General features: G+C 48.4%; 1 protein-coding gene across 2 annotated transcripts; it reads right to left on the bottom strand.

Moving 5' to 3' along the window:
- Positions 1 to 3,847: 3,847 nt before the first annotated feature.
- On the bottom strand, positions 3,848 to 16,754 carry HBEGF (heparin binding EGF like growth factor). 2 transcript variants are annotated; one of them, XM_043912963.1, is made up of 8 exons: positions 16,588 to 16,754; positions 16,134 to 16,305; positions 15,548 to 15,807; positions 15,175 to 15,348; positions 12,119 to 12,296; positions 6,672 to 6,827; positions 5,757 to 5,847; positions 3,848 to 5,314 (listed from the first exon to the last, which is right to left on the bottom strand). In XM_043912963.1, the coding sequence occupies exons 3-7, from the start codon at positions 15,591 to 15,593 to the stop codon at positions 5,775 to 5,777; spliced, it is 627 nt and encodes a 208-aa protein (XP_043768898.1). In that variant the 5' UTR covers positions 15,594 to 15,807; positions 16,134 to 16,305; positions 16,588 to 16,754; the 3' UTR covers positions 3,848 to 5,314; positions 5,757 to 5,774. The 2 variants fall into 2 exon arrangements, with proteins under 2 accessions (XP_043768898.1, XP_043768897.1); XM_043912962.1 differs by lacking the exons at positions 16,134 to 16,305; positions 16,588 to 16,754 and having other exon boundaries at positions 15,548 to 16,042.
- Positions 16,755 to 17,255: the final 501 nt, after the last annotated feature.

The raw sequence follows: 17,255 nt of genomic DNA on the forward strand, positions 1-17,255 counted from the left end.
TCCTTCTTAAGTCTCTGATGCCTATGCTGCAGCTCAGGTGTTCTTTTTTGTCACACACACACATACTAAGCTTATTCTTTGCATGCCTGATCTTGTCTTGTCCCAGTTCAGATGTTATCTCCTCAGAGAGACCATTTTTGAGCCACCTATATAAATTAATTCTACCCCACTGACTCTCTAGCAGATCACACTTGTGTGTGTATTTCTGAAATTATTCTATTTCTTTATTTACACATGTATTGTTGATCCATGTGTCACTCTGTTCACTGTTCTCCAGAAACAAGCATAGTACTTGGCACATTATAAGTGCCCGGTCAATTTTTTTGAATGAGTAAATGAATGTACTTGCTGCAAGACAACTTCTTCTCCCTCCCCTGCTTCCCACAACTCCATCAAAATGCCCCCCCTCTTCTTCAGAGCATGGATTTCATTGAAAGTTGATAGAGAGGCCTCTACAAATATTCTTTGAATGAATGAAGCTAAAATGAATTATGTCAACTAAGAATGTTAGCCTCTTAACACATGGCTATTCCCAGGAGTATCAGCATTCTCAAACAGGAAGCTTGAATTTCAGGCACCGCTGACAAAGGGAAAAATTTCAGGCCAGCCAAGCTGAAGTGATATGTTTGGATTGAGTTGCTGTTCCATGGCTTCTTAAATCCACATATATTTGTTAAAAACCAAAACTGATGGCAAAATGTAAGACAATTGAAAAGTATTGCTTGTTTCTAAGAAAAAGAACTGTGGTCTGCAAATCAGAAGCCTGGGTTTCAATCCTGCATGTGTCACTAATTAGCTTCTTAGACAGGTTGCTGACGATAATCAACATTTACTGAGCATCTAACATTTGGCTGGCCCTGAGTGAGGCACTTTACTCACATGTATCATTTCTGAAACTCTTCCAGGTGGGTATTTTCAGTATGTCTAGTTTATAGGTAGGGAGGAAGGTTCAGAGAGGCCAGGTATCATGCATGAAACAGTGAAGCCTAGGCTCAGGTTCAAGTGTGTATTAAGCTGTACTCTGCTCATCCCCTGGCACCCTAATAAGGCACCTTGGGACAGGAGAAGAAACTCTGAGGAATTGCTCTCTCAGATTCCTCTGATGGGATTTCTTCACTATATTGATTTTGGATTTGGGAGGAAGAGAAGATAAATACGACTGCAAGAACTCATTTGGGAAGGTAGTTAGTGGTTAAAGGATTAGGTTAACAGTCTAACTTTACCCCTCAACTTAAGCAACTACACCACAGGAGAGTCAGAGCACTTCTCTCCTGACCCAGCGGACCCTGTTCAGTGAGCGCTCTATGACTGTTAAATCTTTGTTAACCTGATAACAATGACTATGAACATCATAAAATAAAGTCTCTCCAAGGCTGCTGAAAGGGAAATTCATAGACAAGAGGTAGATGCTTCTCAGTACTCATGAGGGCCCAATCTCTTCTGCTGGCCAATCTTGAAAAGTGGCTGATGGTTCAGAGGCTCCAGAGTCACTGTATCAGCCAAGTAGATGCCCAGGGAACCTCCTCTGAGGATGCGGAGGAGAGCTTTTCATCAGTAGCAGGGGCAGGAGGAGAGAGCAGCTGAAAGGCAGGAAGCCCAGAGCCCACAGGAAACATTAGCTGTGCTCAGAAGAGCCCAGCCCAGTGTGAGGACTAGAGGCTTGAAGCTTGGAAGCAGGAAAAGGAGCCCCCCATGAAGAGTTCAAAGTAACTCATACTCCAGTTACTTCTGGCATCTGTACCATTTTCCTGACTACTACAGTAATACATTGGTATTTTACAGAGCTTTGCATAATGCAAACAGCAAAAGAGTCCCCTACCCAAGTTTTAAGAATCTTTGAAGTTTAAACGAAAAAAAGAAAAGGAAAAAATAAAGAAAGAAGAATCTTTGAAGTTTAGTACCTATAAAAAATTGCACAAATCACACTCAATAAATTTTCTCAAAGTGAGGGGCACCTAGGTAGTCAGTACCTAAATCTTGGAATATAACATTATCAGAACACCAGAAGTATCACTATCTGTCCCCTTCCAGTCATTACAGATCCTAATAGCAATTCTTTTCCTGATTCCTTTACCTATATATTAGTTTTAAATTTTTAAATAAATGGGATCACACAGAATGTATATATCCTTTTGTGTCTGGTTTCTTTGATTCAGCAGTATGTTGTGCTGTGTGCTCAGTTATCTCTGACTCTCTGCGACCCCATGGATCGTGGCCCACCAGGCTCCTCTGTCCTTGGGATTTTCCAGGCAAAAATACAGTATGTTATGAGATTCATTCATATTGCTATTTAATATTTCATTGTATAGCTATACCACAATGTATTTATTCATCATCAAATACTGATGAGTAATGGGGCAGTTTCCAGTTTTCAGTTATTGTAAATAATGCTAAGATCACTCTTGTACATACCTTTTGATGAGCATACATGCTCATTTGTCTTGTGTATATCCCTTGAAGTGCTTGGTTACAGGTGTGCATGTGTTCAGTTCTGGATATTCAAAGAGATATAAGGTCTCTGTGTGGGCTCCTGGAGAAACATCACAGTGTCACAACTCTCTAAGAAGAAGAGGATGAGGAGGGGGCATGCATTAGCTCTTGTTCCATGGCCTCCCAATGGATCTCTGCCTCCAGTCTATCCAGGTCACCATGACCTGCCCCAAATTCCATTCACCCTGTCATCCCCATCTATCCTCCCCAACAAAGACCTTTCTTTAAACCCAGTCACACTTCCAGGGTAGTACTGCATCCCATATCTGTCCACTTGCTGGCCTTGGACTGGATTTTAGTCATCTCTTGTATTCACTTATCCACATAACAAATATTGTGCGTCTACAACTCAGTTACACTGTTTTACAATTTGGGATTGGAGCAAGGTCCACACTCCAATCTTCATGGAGCTAGCATTCTAGTAGGAAGAGATAGACAAAAACAAATAAGAATATGTTAGTGGTGATGAGGGCAGTGGAGAAAAATAAGGCAGAATAACAAGGAGAGCAAGAGTGGGCTGGAATGTGCTATTGTGTAACAGGGTGGTCGGGAAAGGCCTGCAAGGCAAACAAGATCTGGATTATGTTTTAAATGATCACTGAGTTTTATGTTGGAAATGGGCTGTATGGGAGTAAGGAGGAAGAAAGGAGACATCACAAGAGTCTGGGTGAGAGAATTCCCTGGTGGTTCAATAGTTAGGATTCCACACTTTCACTGCTGAGGGCACAGGTTCAACTCCTGGTCAGGGAACTAAGATCCCCACAAGTGGTGAGACAAAGTCAAAAGTTAAAAAAAAAGAAAGGCTGGGTGAGAAATGATGGCGGCAGTGATAAGAAGTGGCTGTACTCAGCATATATCCAAAAGGTAGGTCTGACAAGATTGACTGATAGATGATAGATGGAATGTAGAGCATGAGAGGGGAGTCAAATATGCCTGTTTCCACCAGAAGCAATGCCTGCTTGCACAAACAGCATAGTAGAGTCAGGCCCTGAGGCCAAGGTCTGCTGACTGAATGGGTAGATGTCTTTCTTGGTTACAACCTTTCCTTTGTGAAAGGTCTGTTCTCTCTTGCCTCAGATATGCTATCATATAAGTTTTAAGACAAATAATAAAAGTCAGATTAAGAGTTGCAGCTCTGTCACTTACCAACTAGGTATCCTCAGGCAAGTTACATAGACTTTCCAAGCCTCAGTTTCTGATTTTGGAAAAATGGGACAACAGTAGCTCCTACACAGGGTTGTTGGGGATACTGAGATAGTATACATAAACAGACCTGGTGCAGAGCCCAGCAGAGAGTCAGGGCTTAGAAAAGACCTACATTAAACCACTTCCCAGTTAAAACAAGCAGACAGAAGGCTACAGAGTAAGGGTTATCTTTATTTGAATTGCAAAGTATAAATATGAACCAAGTTTGGAAATACAGTTTCAGAAATACAGGTTTGGAAATACAGGTTTGTAACAGTTCAGTAATGGCACCAGAAACTTCCAGAAGGGACCATGACAGCACACCTTTGTAGTTTGGGTGAGGTGGGTGTGTTTACACAAAAGCCCTCCTCACCTCCATCCTTCTCTATAGCAATTGGTAGGTTATCAATTACTAAGAACAGTCAGCTCCAATGTTTCCTGTTCCTCCTCAGCCTTTTTCTTTGCGAATACCTTCTCTAGGTTATCCTCTGCTGCATTGACCCCTGCATGGAGTAGCACCAGAAGAATGGCAGGAGTAAGAGAAATGTCTTGACACAAGGGACAGTGAGTTCCCACTCTGCGGACCTGGGCCCACAGAGAGTGAGGGGCCAGGAAAGCTGGAGGCATGGAAGCCCAACCTCTTCTGGGATCGGGCAGGGAGAGGACACAGGATAACACTGATATCTGTTACATCTTGACATCAGCACCGCGGGCTTTCAAACACAAACGGTAGACACAATCGCCTAGGCAAGACTGCAGTCCAACTCATAGAGTGGATCTGACAAAGTTAATTCCTACATCCTGACCATACAAAACTCCCCCTGTGGCACTCTGATCATGGAAGATCTTCAGAAATGTGGGCAGACAATGGATGACTACAGATGGGTCACAGAGCCATCTCATGTTTGCAGCAGAAGAGTCTAATATTGAGCCAGATGGTGGGGGATGTGGGGTGGAAGGTCAGGAAATTGCCAAAGTAACAGTCTAGGCACTTGAAAAATTATTGTTAGATTGTTAAAAACTAAATAAATTAACATACATAGAATAAAATAAATATATAATTTAAGAGGCATTTTACAAACAAACAAACAAACAAAAATAGTTGTTATTTTTCCATCTGGGTAGAAGTCCCAAAATTCAGAGTTCTCAGGTCTATGGTATTTCACAGTTAACCCATCAAATCCAGCGCTGGAGGGTCCAAATGGCAGATCCCTTGGTGGCGACTTGAGTACATGGCTTCTTGATCTTTGTTACTTTCTTCCAGTCCCCAAATCTTTCTTTCTTCCTCTCCTTCTGTTTTCTCAGTCAGAGATCCTGGAGCATATGGAATTTAACTGGCATTTTTAATCCAGAAGAGAAGTGTTCAAACAAACATATGGGGGTAAGTAGGGCTTGGTGCAGGAGAATCAGGAGGACACAAAGGTCCCTCACTTTTGCTTTCTTCTGACCCAGATCCCACTGGACATATTCTGTTTGGCACTTGAAAGCTCTGGTATTTTGGCAAAGCAATTATGGGAGGCCCAATCTAGATGGCAACTGGGGATGAAGGAATCTTCATGGCTAGTTGTGAAGTCCTTCCCCTCTGTAGAATCTGTGATCAGCTTGTATCTTCTCAGAGGTAGCAGTCCCCAGCTGATGCCTAAAGTACAAGAAGAAGGTATTTAAAGCTGAACACAGCTTAAGAGGTCTTAAGAGTCTCCTAGGTCCAGCTTTAAGAAGTGGAAAATCAAAAAAAAAAAAAGAAGTGGAAAATCTAAAAACAAATGACAACAACAACAAAAAGAAGTGGAAAGATCTTCTGGGAAGGGATGGGAAGGAGAGGAGTAGAGGATGGGAGAAGCTGTCTTCTCAGGCATCTCTCTTGGGTATCTCTCTGGCAACTTTCACCCTAAGTAGAGATACAGCACTGACAACCTTCTTGAAAACAATTCTGCAATGGGTCCCTGACTCTATGGTAGCCTGCCTCCTAACTCCTAGGTCAAGAGAAGAATGCCTAGAAAGAAGAATCCAGCACGCCTGGATCTCTTCCTAGGTCCAGGAAAGGTGGTGATGGTACCATGGGGCAAAGGATGGACCATTACCTTGAGCGCAGGTTCCTCTCAGTGGGATGTAGTCATGCCCAACTTCACTTTCTCTTCATTTTCCACATCATAACCTCCTCTCCTGTGGTACCTGAGGAAGGTAAGTTTTGTGAGCAAGCTCTGCCTGCTGTAACAGGTGCGGGTCCCAGAGCTGGCCTCCTAAAAGATTCTGGCCCAGTGATTCTCTTCGCACTTGGAAAAACCCAGAGGACATGGTGGGTCAACAGATCTCTGGCCAAAGGTCCAAATGCCCATATCCAAAGGATGCCTGTCTCTAATAGCAGGCCACAATTTGCTAAGAGTTTTCATCTCATTTATATAATCCTCACAACAACTTTATGAGGTAGGGGAACAGAGATTACAATCCCTGCAAGATTACAACTTTTAGAAAGACAGGTAACTAGATCCAGGTCTCACAACAGATGAGCTGCACTGCTTATAAATTGGCACAGAGCACTTAGTAGGTCCCTCTGATCTAGAACAGAAGCAGGATCAGAAGTGTGGCCTGAGGTCCAGAAGCCTCAGATTTAGAAAAATATACCAATAGCACCACCCATGCTCTGATGACCAAATCACATACTGATGCCAACAGAAAATAGAGTCAGGAAAAAGAACTGTGTGAAGATGTGGCTTCATGGGAGGGTTGCAGAGCCTGCTAGCAGAACAGGACCTCCTATGACCTGGCGATTTTGGCCCTGGGCTCCAGACACTGGACATATGTCATACCAAAGAAGCCAGGCTCTTGGAGAGCCCGTACCCAGAAACGTCAGTCAGGCTCTTAGCCCAGGATTTGGCTGAGGGTAGGGGGAGTAGGGGGTGGGGTTGGAGGTTTGGAGGGCTCATGTGACCATCAGATAAAAGACCCTAAAGAGGAAGAAACAGAAGTGATTGGCAGAAACAGCCTGTAACACTCACCAAAACATGAGAAGCCCCATGATGACCAGCAGACAGACGGACGACAGCACCACAGCCACCACAACCAGGATGGTTGTGTGATCGTACGTGTATAAGCGATTTTTCACCGGGAGGCTCAGCCCATGGCACCTCTCTCCGTGATAACCCGGGTGGCAGCTGGTCCAAAACAGAACAAAGCAGAGATGAAGTTAGTGGTCTGGCTTCAATCCTGGTGATGGGCTACCTACATAAGCCAAATCCCACTCCTCACAGCTTCGGCCTCTCTGTTTCTGTGATCCCTGTTGCTCCTCTATTCTTCTCTAGTACAAGGCTCTTTGGAAGCCCCTCTAAAGGCTCTGTGGCCTTCCTCCTTCACTCCAAGCCCTCCCCTTCTTTATCCCCTTTGGTTTTCTGGCCCCAGATTCCTGCTCCAGGCAGGGAAAAAGAAAGGACTGCAGGTTTTCGCTAGATATATTCCACGTGTGGATGATTAACTACGTGTGTGTAAAGATGTTGTTTCAGTCAGTTCAGAGGACTTAGGCACAAGAGCTGGTGGGTTGAACTGAGGGGATTCAGTATCACTGCCTCTAGTGAGGCCCCTCATCACTCTGACCCAGAAATAAACCCAGCCTTCCCCACCGAGGCTCCCAGCAGCCAGTCCCTCTCTGCCACTGCCCAGCCTATTAATAGGCCTTGTTCCTTTGCCAGGAGTCGTTTTTCTCAAGTTTCCTTCATTTAACTCGCAGCTCGCCCTGGGTGCAAGGCCCAGCTTGAAAGCTGAATTCTGGCCTTTGGCCTCTGAACATCCAGCTATCATCCCAAGACAAAGCAAACAAAGCAAGAAAAACATCTTCTTGCCCAGCTGTCCTGCCAGTGCATTTTAGAACATCAGAAACAACCCCCTCAGCTTTTTTCACTCAAGAAATAAATCAGGGGCTTCCCTGGCAGTCCAGTGGTTAAGGCTCTGTGCTTCCAAGGCAGGGGACGCAGATTTGATCCCTGGTCAGGGAACTAGGATCCTTGCCACAGGGCATGGCCAAAAAGAAAAAGAAAGAAATCATAGGCAACAGCCTCTTCTAAGAGGCTCTTGGGAAGACTGAGAAATGCCCACAGTTGATCAGGCACATTCACGTCCCTTTCTTTATCTGAGCATCCCACGGATCCTTTGGTGTAGGTAGAAGCCCATGTCACAGAAAGGCAGAGCAATTTTCCCCATGGTCACACAGCAGGGCAGAAACACAGATGCAGACTGTCTGATGGTGAGTTCAGTGTGCTGCTCACTCGCGTCCACGAATGCCTAGTCAGGGATGTGGTGGCACTGTCTGCCCATGGCCTTTAGGCCATTTGCTGCAAAAGGAAGCACCAAGAAGTTGGGAGCCCTTTGTTCTGAACTGCTCATCCTCTCGGGAGAAGGTGAGGCACCTGGTTCCTCACAGCAAAGCATCCCTTTTTCCTGTGGAGAGGTAGCAGGCAAGTTCCAAGGAACAGACCTATGCAGACCCAGGGGCTGGGCTGCCCCTGCCATCCTGCCCAGCACCTCTTCCTCTCCCACCTCCTGCACGTTCCGGAGAACCATCTCATTGCAAGATAAAGGCAGGTCAGGCCCACAGCACAACACACAGTTCCTTGCCCAGCCTCTCCACACAACTGTCCCATCAACCCAGGTGGGCAAGACAATGACCCCTATTCCTGCCAGGACATACAGGATGCTCTCAGGAGCATCCCTGGAACATCACCTGTGCACCACACTTTACAGTTTACAAGACACTATTCTTATCAACTAGCTTAACTAAGACAACACCCTGGTAGGCAGGGATAGCCTCTTTTACATATTGAAAGACTAAGATTAAGGTCAGAAGAGAGTAAACAATTTGCCAAATGTTTCAAAACTAGAGAGCAGAAGGGCCAAATTACAAATTGGTAATTCTTTCCATTCTGAACAGTGTTGGTTACCCCAAGGAAACACACATCTGATGGGCTTGAAGGATTCTGGGGGTTGCCTGACTCTGATTTCTCAATTATTAGTATCTTGAATGATAAATAAATAATAAGTAATAGCACACATTACAGGTTTACTAGGAGCCAAATACTGTGCTAATGGCTTTACAAGAATCATTTCTTCTTAAAAATATCCCTCTGAAGTAGGAGTTACTATCTCCATTTTAAAGATGAAGGGACTGAGGTTGAATTTCTGTTAGACAGCCTGCTCAAGACTACACAGCGTGTGAGTGGTAGAGTAGGGTCAGGATTCAACTCAGCAATCTGGCTGACTTCAGAGACTGTGCTTTCCTGGGGGGAGGGGAGCTGAAGTTGAGTCTGTTTTTCACTTCAAGCCCATCATTCAAACCCCACAGGTACTTACTCAGATGATAGAAATAAAGCTTGGCCTCAGAGTCCCGCAATTCAGTTACATAATCCCTCCACCCCCTCTGCCACCCTGAGTCAAAAGGATAATAATGTAAACATCCTAATATTACCCACCTCCCCCTCCCTTTGTAGACAACTCCTGGCTCCCCCAGGGAAGGGGCATTCCAAGCATCCCAGGGTGGTGACAAGATCATGTCTCTTGCCCAGAGCGGCGACCCATCAAATCGGGACGTGCTCCTCCTACCCATGTCTGTGGCCCATTTCAGAACGTGTATTGTAACAGAACCCTCTAGAGTCCACAGACATCTTCCAAGTTGGATTTCTCCATGCCTATCCCAGGAGGTGGAGGGGCACCATTTGGCAGAGGCGACTCCGCATATATGAGTTCCAGACTGGCTCTGCTACTATTTCTAGCCAGGTGATCTGGAGCAAGGGAAGGTCACGTTTCCAAGCTTTGATTTTCTCATGTGAAAGACAGGAATAATAAGTGCCTACCTCACTAGAGCTTTGTGAAGATCAAATGAGATAATATGGATAAAAGCACTGAATAAAAGGCCAAATCCCACTTGTGTGGGAGTTAATCAGATTCCAGAGGATACTGCCCATATCCTTAGGAAAGGGGTACCAGAGTCAGACAGAGTCAAGGGGAAGGGGGCTCACTATTGCTTCTTGGCATCTTGGCAGTGAGGCCAAGTAGAGCCCTCTTTCAGCCCTGAGTCCTCCTCAGGCTAACTGCCCCTACGCTTCCTCCAGCCACAGGAAATTTGCAGTCAATTTCTGGGTCAGCAGCTCGTCAGGAGCCCCAGGAAACTGCTCTTTGAGGGTAACTTTTGGCTGGTGACACAAAAGGATTTTCCTGTGGATGATGGCTGCGGAGGGCTGGTTTAGGAAGCCGGCCAGCCTCAAGCTCACCACGGCAGCCTGGACACACCCTGGCTGGCGGTTGCTGGGTCTGGAGGCTAGAAGGAGCCACAAAGGGCCCCAGATTTAGGTGCCCAGATGTCACATTCTCCCAAACCAGGAGCTCTGTGTCTTCTTGCTGCCTGCTGCCCTGAGTACCAAGGGCTGGAGACAGGAGGCAGAAAAACGAGACCCAGAATCCAGCCCCTTGAAAATCTGCCTCGGAAGCAGACATAAAGTCGTCATGTCAGATTTCAACATGCTCTTCAACTAGTAAAAGCCTTAAGAGACCTCTAGTATAATAACTGCACTCTATAAAACTGTGCTCCAACTCTGTAAGAACAGACGGGGAAGAAGGAAGCAAGCCAACACCTAGTGCAGCCTGGGGGCATGAAAAGCATGTTGGACTGGAAGTCAGGCACCTGAGTGCCTGTCCTATTTCCACCCACTTTATTTAGCTGCTGATCTCAAACCAAATCATTTCCTACTTCCGGGCTCCAGTTTCCTTATCTTTCAAGTAGAGACAGCAAGCCCTGCCTACCCAGCAGAGTGTTTTTGAGAATACAAGGCTATATTTTCCCATCCCCTAGAATAACTGGCACCAAGTGAGTGCTCAACATATACCTGTTGGGCTCAATTCATATTAAGTGTAAACTGTTAAGCTCCAGGAAAAAGGAGAGAAGGCATCATCACAGTCTTCATCACCATCCCTAGGGGCACCTTGGCTCTGGACACCATTACCTAGGTCCTTTGGGCTTAGGTGGTGGGTCGAGCCCAGCTCTCCAGGAGAGCATCCTTACAAGGGTTCTCAGCTGAGCAATGGAAGTCCATCCACCAGTGCCCTGGCCAGTTCAGCCCAGACAGATTCCTGGCCTCAATCCATCTTGACAACCCTCAGAGTCACTGCCTCCACCCTGTGTTAATGAGGCCATTTTACAAATTTAAGACAAACATTCCCTGCCCTGTCCCCAGACCTCTGGAAGAATAATATGGGGACTGTTTAGGTTACTCTTAAGCACCCCCATCCAATACCAAGTTCCCGATACAGATATTAAAGGAGAGGACCCACAAGTGACTGTGGACATGGAAGAGGGTGATGGATCCTACTGCCAAACACAGGGCAACTCTGCTATATGAGATCAGATGGCAAAAGGAAGCTTTAAAAAAAATCAAAGGATCTGTACCAATCACAGCAGAAGTGCCAGGCAGCCAAGCCTTCCTGCCACGTTGGGAGGCAGTGTGCACACAGTAGTTTCCTGATCTGTCCAGAGTCTCCCAGGTCACAGAGGCTGCCTCCCCACAGAAACTCAAGCCCAACAGAAGAGAGGGCATGACTGCAGCCTGATGTGGGTGTGGGTCTCGGGCACAGTGGCGACATTATGCCTGCCACAGAGCATGGCAGTGTCGTCATCCCTGAGGGACTGCCAAGGCAGCCGTTCGCTGGGCTCAGCCTAGCAGGGTAGCTGGGGAACCCATGGCCCCTCCACCCACACCCCTGCCCAGGGAAGGGGTGGTGCCGTCTAACCGGGGGCTGATGCCTACTGAGACGGGTTCTATTTTCCGTTAATCCTGCACAAAGGAAGTGTTCTCCCACCCCCACGGCCAAAGGTCAATACCCACCACGTCCCCCACATCCTGGCCCTCGCTGGGGTGAGAAAGAAGGGTTTCTCCCTGCTCCCACAATGATTGCTTTCTGTACAATCTTGCCATGCCTTACAATTAACCCACATCTGCTCACTCACATGCACATTTGTCTGCGCACACCTGCACAGCACACGTCCAAAGGCACCTCGTACCTGCCTGCAAGACTTGGCAAAGAAGGCCACGGGAGCTGCACTGCACCCAGGAGCCCCACTCTGCCATGTTTCCTACTCGTTTCTCCCATCTGGAGCAGGGCATGCGGCAGAGATGAAGAACCTGCCTTCAGGTGTCAGCTCTCCTAGTCACATGCTCATTTCTGAGCAAGCAGGAAATGCCCCCAAAGATGAAAGAGCGTCACAAACCCACGCCACAGGAAATTGCATCCTATGTTGGGGGGAGCCCCTTCCGCTGACTAAAAATATTTCCCCTCCTCCCAACTTCCTCCCAGAGAGTGAGAAGAAACTGAGTGGATTTATGAATTCAAGGAACAGTGATAACGGAAGAACAACCACTAGGCTGACAGAGTGAGCTGATAACAGCCCCAGGGAAGGGACACTTACATGCAGGTTGGAACCCGGAGCTCCTTCACATATTTGCACTCTCCATGGATGCAGAAGTCCTTGTATCTCCGAAGACATGGGTTCCTCTTTTTCCCTAACCCCTTGCCTTTCTTCTTTCTTTTCCCACGCTCCTCCTTGCTTGGTGTGGCCAGAGCTTGTGGCTTGGAGGAGAAAGCAGCTGCAGTAGAAAAGTACCCTGTTAAGTCTTTGACTCCCTCAAGGGAAAAAAAAAATCAGAACAGCACAGTGTTTGGAAGGACACTTTGATTCTACCTAATCTGGGCAGACCAGAATCTGGGCAGACCACCCAAAGGTGGTAGAGGAAGTAGAGGCTGGTGGGGGGGTCCCAACAAAGGCATTTCACAACCTCATTTTAAGAACTTCATTCTAAGAATGCTAGCTTCTGTTGAGTAACTGTAGCTGATTGGGCAATTCTACCGACCTCACCCCCACCCCACTGTCTATCCTCATCTCCTACTCCCCCACACCCACTCGGTTCTATTTTGGCCTTAAATCAGCCTCATTTCCTGATGTTGCACTCAGTGACCCACTTGCAGGAAGACAGTGTCAGAGATAAAAACTGCTTCTGGAGAAGGCACTTGGAGGGTATTTTAGAGGAAAGAGGTTCCTAAAATAATAATAATGCCTATGCCCAGGCAGTACCCTCTGGGGTACCCTTTAGCACCAGGGTACCATAAGCCCAGACCAGAACCCGGCTCAGGGACAGCAAGCAGCCCATCCCTGGTCAGACACTTGCTTCTTAACTTTTTAAAATTTTTTTAGATTTTAATTTTTAAAAATATTTTTATTGATCTATAATTGATTTATAATATTGTGCTAATTTCAAAGAGCCTTGCTTTTTTGACATCAAGCAAAATATCTACCCTGCTCAGTGCTCTTTGCAGCTCACTACTTCTCGAAGGCCCATTTACATTTATTCCCAGATGTCCCGTTTATTGCTTTCTAGGATGGGGTGCCCAAGAGGTAGAAAAACGGAGAGCAAAGAACTATCAAAAGGAACTAGAACAATGATGGCTCTCTCCATTCTTTCCATGCTTCAAAGGGGAAAAACAATCTCACACAGACATCCAGCGGGGACTGACCTTGGGCTATGCCCATCAGCCCAGGGGTCTGACGCCAGTCTTCCCTCCCCTGTCCCAGCAGAAGAAAAGGTGCCTCCTGTCTATGGCTATGGCCACATGTCTGGCAGAAGGGTGAGCATCATACATTATTAGACTGGAGGCCTAGGATTCTGAAAGTAGAATTGACTTCAAAATATGGCTTTCCATTTTCAGAGGAAAAACCTGAGGTCCCAAAAGGCAGTGACTTGACCAAGGTCATGCAGGTTTGGGATCTGAAGTGTGGTCTCTGGACTCCATATCCAGTGCGCTTCCCCAACATACTAAAGTGCCTCATACACCCCAGCAGTGTCCTCCACCAGACAAGCCCAGAGCACCTGGGATGCTGAGCCAGGAAGAGACAATGAATGGGCTCTGAAGTCAGCAGAATGGTGCTCGAATTTCATGTGATCCTGGGCAAGTCCCTTAATCTCTCTGAACCCTAGGGTTCTCGGTAAAAAGTGAACAGGCGTTCCTATTTCAGAGGGTTGCAACAGGACTAATTAATTCATAATAACATGTTAAGTGACTAGAACACAGGAGACACTTACTAAATGGTAACAGTTACTTATTTCAGGTGACAGGATCCCTAGACTTGAAAAATAGTCTTTGCCCAGCAAACCCAAGAAAAGAGAAGAGACAATAGTCCCACAGTCCCCCGTTCCTACAGTGCAGACCCAGGACCCTTCAGAACTCAGAAGAGGCAGTTGCTCAGAGGAAATTAGTGACTACAGTTGTGGTGAAACTGAGGCAGGAGAACCAAGCCAATCAGAAAAGGGAGGGAGAGAGTGACAGGGTGACAGCCGGGCTCCTGCCGAGGAAAGGGAGCAGTGAGTCAGGTCTGCGAGGTATGAGGAGCTGTGTGGGTGGGGAGTGAGTCACAGCCCAGCTCTGCCCTGCCTAGGAGAGGACCAGGAGAATCCAGGTTGTTCAGGCCAGGGGTGACCCCCCACCCCCACCCCGCACCGCCCCGGAGGGCTACTGTGAGAGGATGGAAGGTGAAAGCCCAGCCTCAGCTTTGGAGTGGACAGCATCTAAGGGAATCCCTGGGTAAGGAAGAAGAGTGGCAGAGAAGCAGGCGGAGCTAGAACAGGTGGGTATCTTTCCAACCAAATATAGTCATTCCGGGGCTCCAGGGCTCAGTCCCTGCTCCACCCTCAAGAATCTCTGCAGGTGACTGGGGGCAGGGAAGCAGGCGATACTGGAGGCTCTGGACTCTGCCCTGTGCTTGTATGTACTTGGCCACAGCACCTTTGCAGGTAGAAGGATCCCACCTGGCCCTTCCTCCCCTGGAGCCCCTCTCAGGGGGGTCTCAAAGTGGTCAGGAAGTATCCAGGCTTGTGAAGGATTTGTGGACACCCAGCGTATCAAAACAGCTCTCTAGGGTCTCAGTGCTTGCCATTCACAGCCTCCCCAAGAGGTGCTGGCCTCATCTGGCAGGACCAAGTGTTCCTCATGCCCCACTGTTTCCCCAGCCTGGAGACAGGTGGATGCAGGAGACCAATCCTGCAACACCTGGTATGTGCCTAGCATCTCCACATCTGTGATTTTACACATAATAGTCAATTAATGTGGAAATTAGGTCTTGTGCACATTTTTACATAGAAACTCTAGGGAAAGCATCTCAACCAGTCCTTGTTCCTGTCACCCAGGTTACCTCAGAGAAGAACACACAAAACCCAAGCACCTTGCCTGTCTCAATTTGCCCCCAAGTATGCAGAAGGGCAGCAAAGTGGCATGTGAGACCCGAGGGCAAGAAAGACAACAAGACCTACGTTCTAGGATCCCCGAGGGAGCTTGTCCGGCCAAGAGGCTTTTCCTTGAAGTCCTCTCTTGAAAAGCCCCAAACCACAGGTGTGCCCAATCGGCATAAACACCAGATCCTATGATACTTCAACTGACCACCAGGGTCCGAGGATGGGCTGCCCCCACACCCACCTCTGAAAAGGTCCAGGTTTGCCTCTTCTAAGTCCAGGACTTCCCGGCCTTGGCCGCCTCCCGCGGGCAGCAGCTGGTCCGTAGATTGAGTAGGGGAATCCAGATTGCTGGTTCCAGCAGCCAGGCCTCTCCGAAGCCGCTCCAGGCTCTCGCCAGTCACCAACGCCGAAAGCACTGCGGGTAAGGGGCGAGGCCGCCTCAGACGCCCAGCCCAGACCCCCGTCGCCATGCACCGCGGCCGGCGCCCGCCAGCCAGGGAGCACGGGCCCCACCAAGTGGCCCGCGCCGGGGACGCTGTAGCGATCTTCCCCCGTACCCCCAGCAGAGAGTCCCCATCCCCCGAGACCTCCGGGAGCGGCGGCAGCCCGCTTACCTGCAGCAAGAAAGAGCTTCAGCACTACCGACGGCAGCAGCTTCATGGTCCCGGACTCGGCGGAGGCGGCGAGGCAGCAGTCACTCTGGGGGGCGGCGGCCACCGGACGCTGGCACGGGAGCCGGGCTGGAGAAGCGCTGGAGATCCCGGCGGGCACGGTCGGCTGCCGGCCTCTGGATGCAAGCTTGCCTGGGATTTGCGCGGAGCTCGCGGCCGCTGGGCGTCTCTCTATTCACTCCGTCTGTCCGACCGCCCGAGCCCTAGTGCCTCAAGCAAGAGAGAGCCAGCTGCTTGCCGCGCGCAGCTCCCTGGGTCGACTGAGCGCTCCTCGGCGTGCAGCCTGGAATAAGGCTCCGGGAGGCGCCGAGGCTCCGCCCCGCCCCCCGCGGCCCTCTCCCCCCTCCCGCTCTGGGATGCCGGCCGGGCTCCAGGCGCCAACCGCGCAGCCCCCGACCCCGCGGGCGCGGCGGGGAAAGGGGGCGGGAGAAAGGGGCGGCGCTCACATATTTTGGGACTAGGCCAGGGCAGCCGCGGCCTGACTGTGGGTAGGGCTGCTGACCGGCAGGTGGCGGGGGCCAGTTCCTACCTTTCCCCAAATGCTGGTCCGCCGCTGCAGCCTTGTGACCGCTGAGCTGCGCTTCGCCCTTGGACACCCCTCGTTCTTTCTTCTCTTCCAGGCCTGGTCCCTCCGGTTATCCGTGCTGTAAACCAGAGATCTCCGCCCATGTCTTCTGAGTTTCAGAAACCTGCTTCTTTGCCTACCCACAAATCAAGGAGTAAAAAATAATTAATTCGTTTATCATTTAAAAATTAAACACATGAATGCCAGCAAGTCTCGTAAGCCTAAGGTTTCCAGAGCTGCAGCTGCAGGCATCTGGTATCAATCCCGCAAAAGCAAAGGAAGTTAGTTTTCTTCCATCCACTGGAGTGGCTTCTCTCCATCTTTGTCCCAGATGACATAGTCTCCATTAGGATTTTTGAACTGTGGATTATAATTCCCAGGCTTCTGGGATTGAAGAAACACAGGCTGTGAAACCAACCTCATACTTTTCTTTGTTTTTGAACGCCATCTTCTTCAACAGAAAAGCTGAGCCCCCTCCCACAGGACCCAGCTGGCTGGCCTAGGTTGCCACCTTCAACAGGTGCCAGGAGATTGATGTGTTTGTCTTCCAATCTATGTATTTTTACAGAAATCCTCTGGAGTCAATGCCCTGACCCAAAGAAATGACTCTCTCAGTAGGCATTTCAGCTCCCAGGGACATGCTGGGGCGGGAGTTGTATGACACAGGCTGGGTTGGCATTCAGAGCCCTCAAATTGTGCCAGATAGAGCTGCTTGCCTGCTTCAGCCCATGTGTAGGGATAAAAACAGGCCTGCTATTTATACACAGCCTGTTCCACTCTCCCTCCCCATCCATAATTCTGCAGGAGTCCATGGGGCTCTGCCTTCTTAACTTGCCCCTAGCAACTCTCCCCAGGTTTAGGTTTCCACAGGGCCCTGGAATCACGATAGACCTAAGCTGGAATCCTGACTTGGCTTCTTACTGTGTGACCTTGGACAAGATGTTTAATCTCACTGAGTCTCAGTTTCCACGTTTCTCAAATGGGAATAACAAAAATAATAATGCCTACTTTATAGAGAGCTTCTTGAAGATTGATCAAGGGAACACATATAGAGCAGTCAGTACCATGCCAGACATGTTCTAGTAA

The sequence above is a fragment of the Cervus elaphus genome, chromosome 9, assembly GCF_910594005.1.
Source record: "Cervus elaphus chromosome 9, mCerEla1.1, whole genome shotgun sequence".
NCBI lineage: Eukaryota > Metazoa > Chordata > Mammalia > Artiodactyla > Cervidae > Cervus > Cervus elaphus.

Bases quoted from the DNA above. Each gene is read 5' to 3' on its own strand.
- HBEGF (XM_043912963.1), bottom strand. From the start codon at position 15,593: ATGAAGCTGCTGCCGTCGGTAGTGCTGAAGCTCTTTCTTGCTGCAG. The intron at 6,828-12,118 runs GTAAGTGTCCCT...GTTTTGGACCAG, and splicing joins CTCCGGGTTCCAACCTGCAT to CTGCCACCCGGGTTATCACG. The intron at 5,848-6,671 runs GTGAGTGTTACA...TACCTTCCTCAG, and splicing joins ATGGGGCTTCTCATGTTTTG to GTACCACAGGAGAGGAGGTT.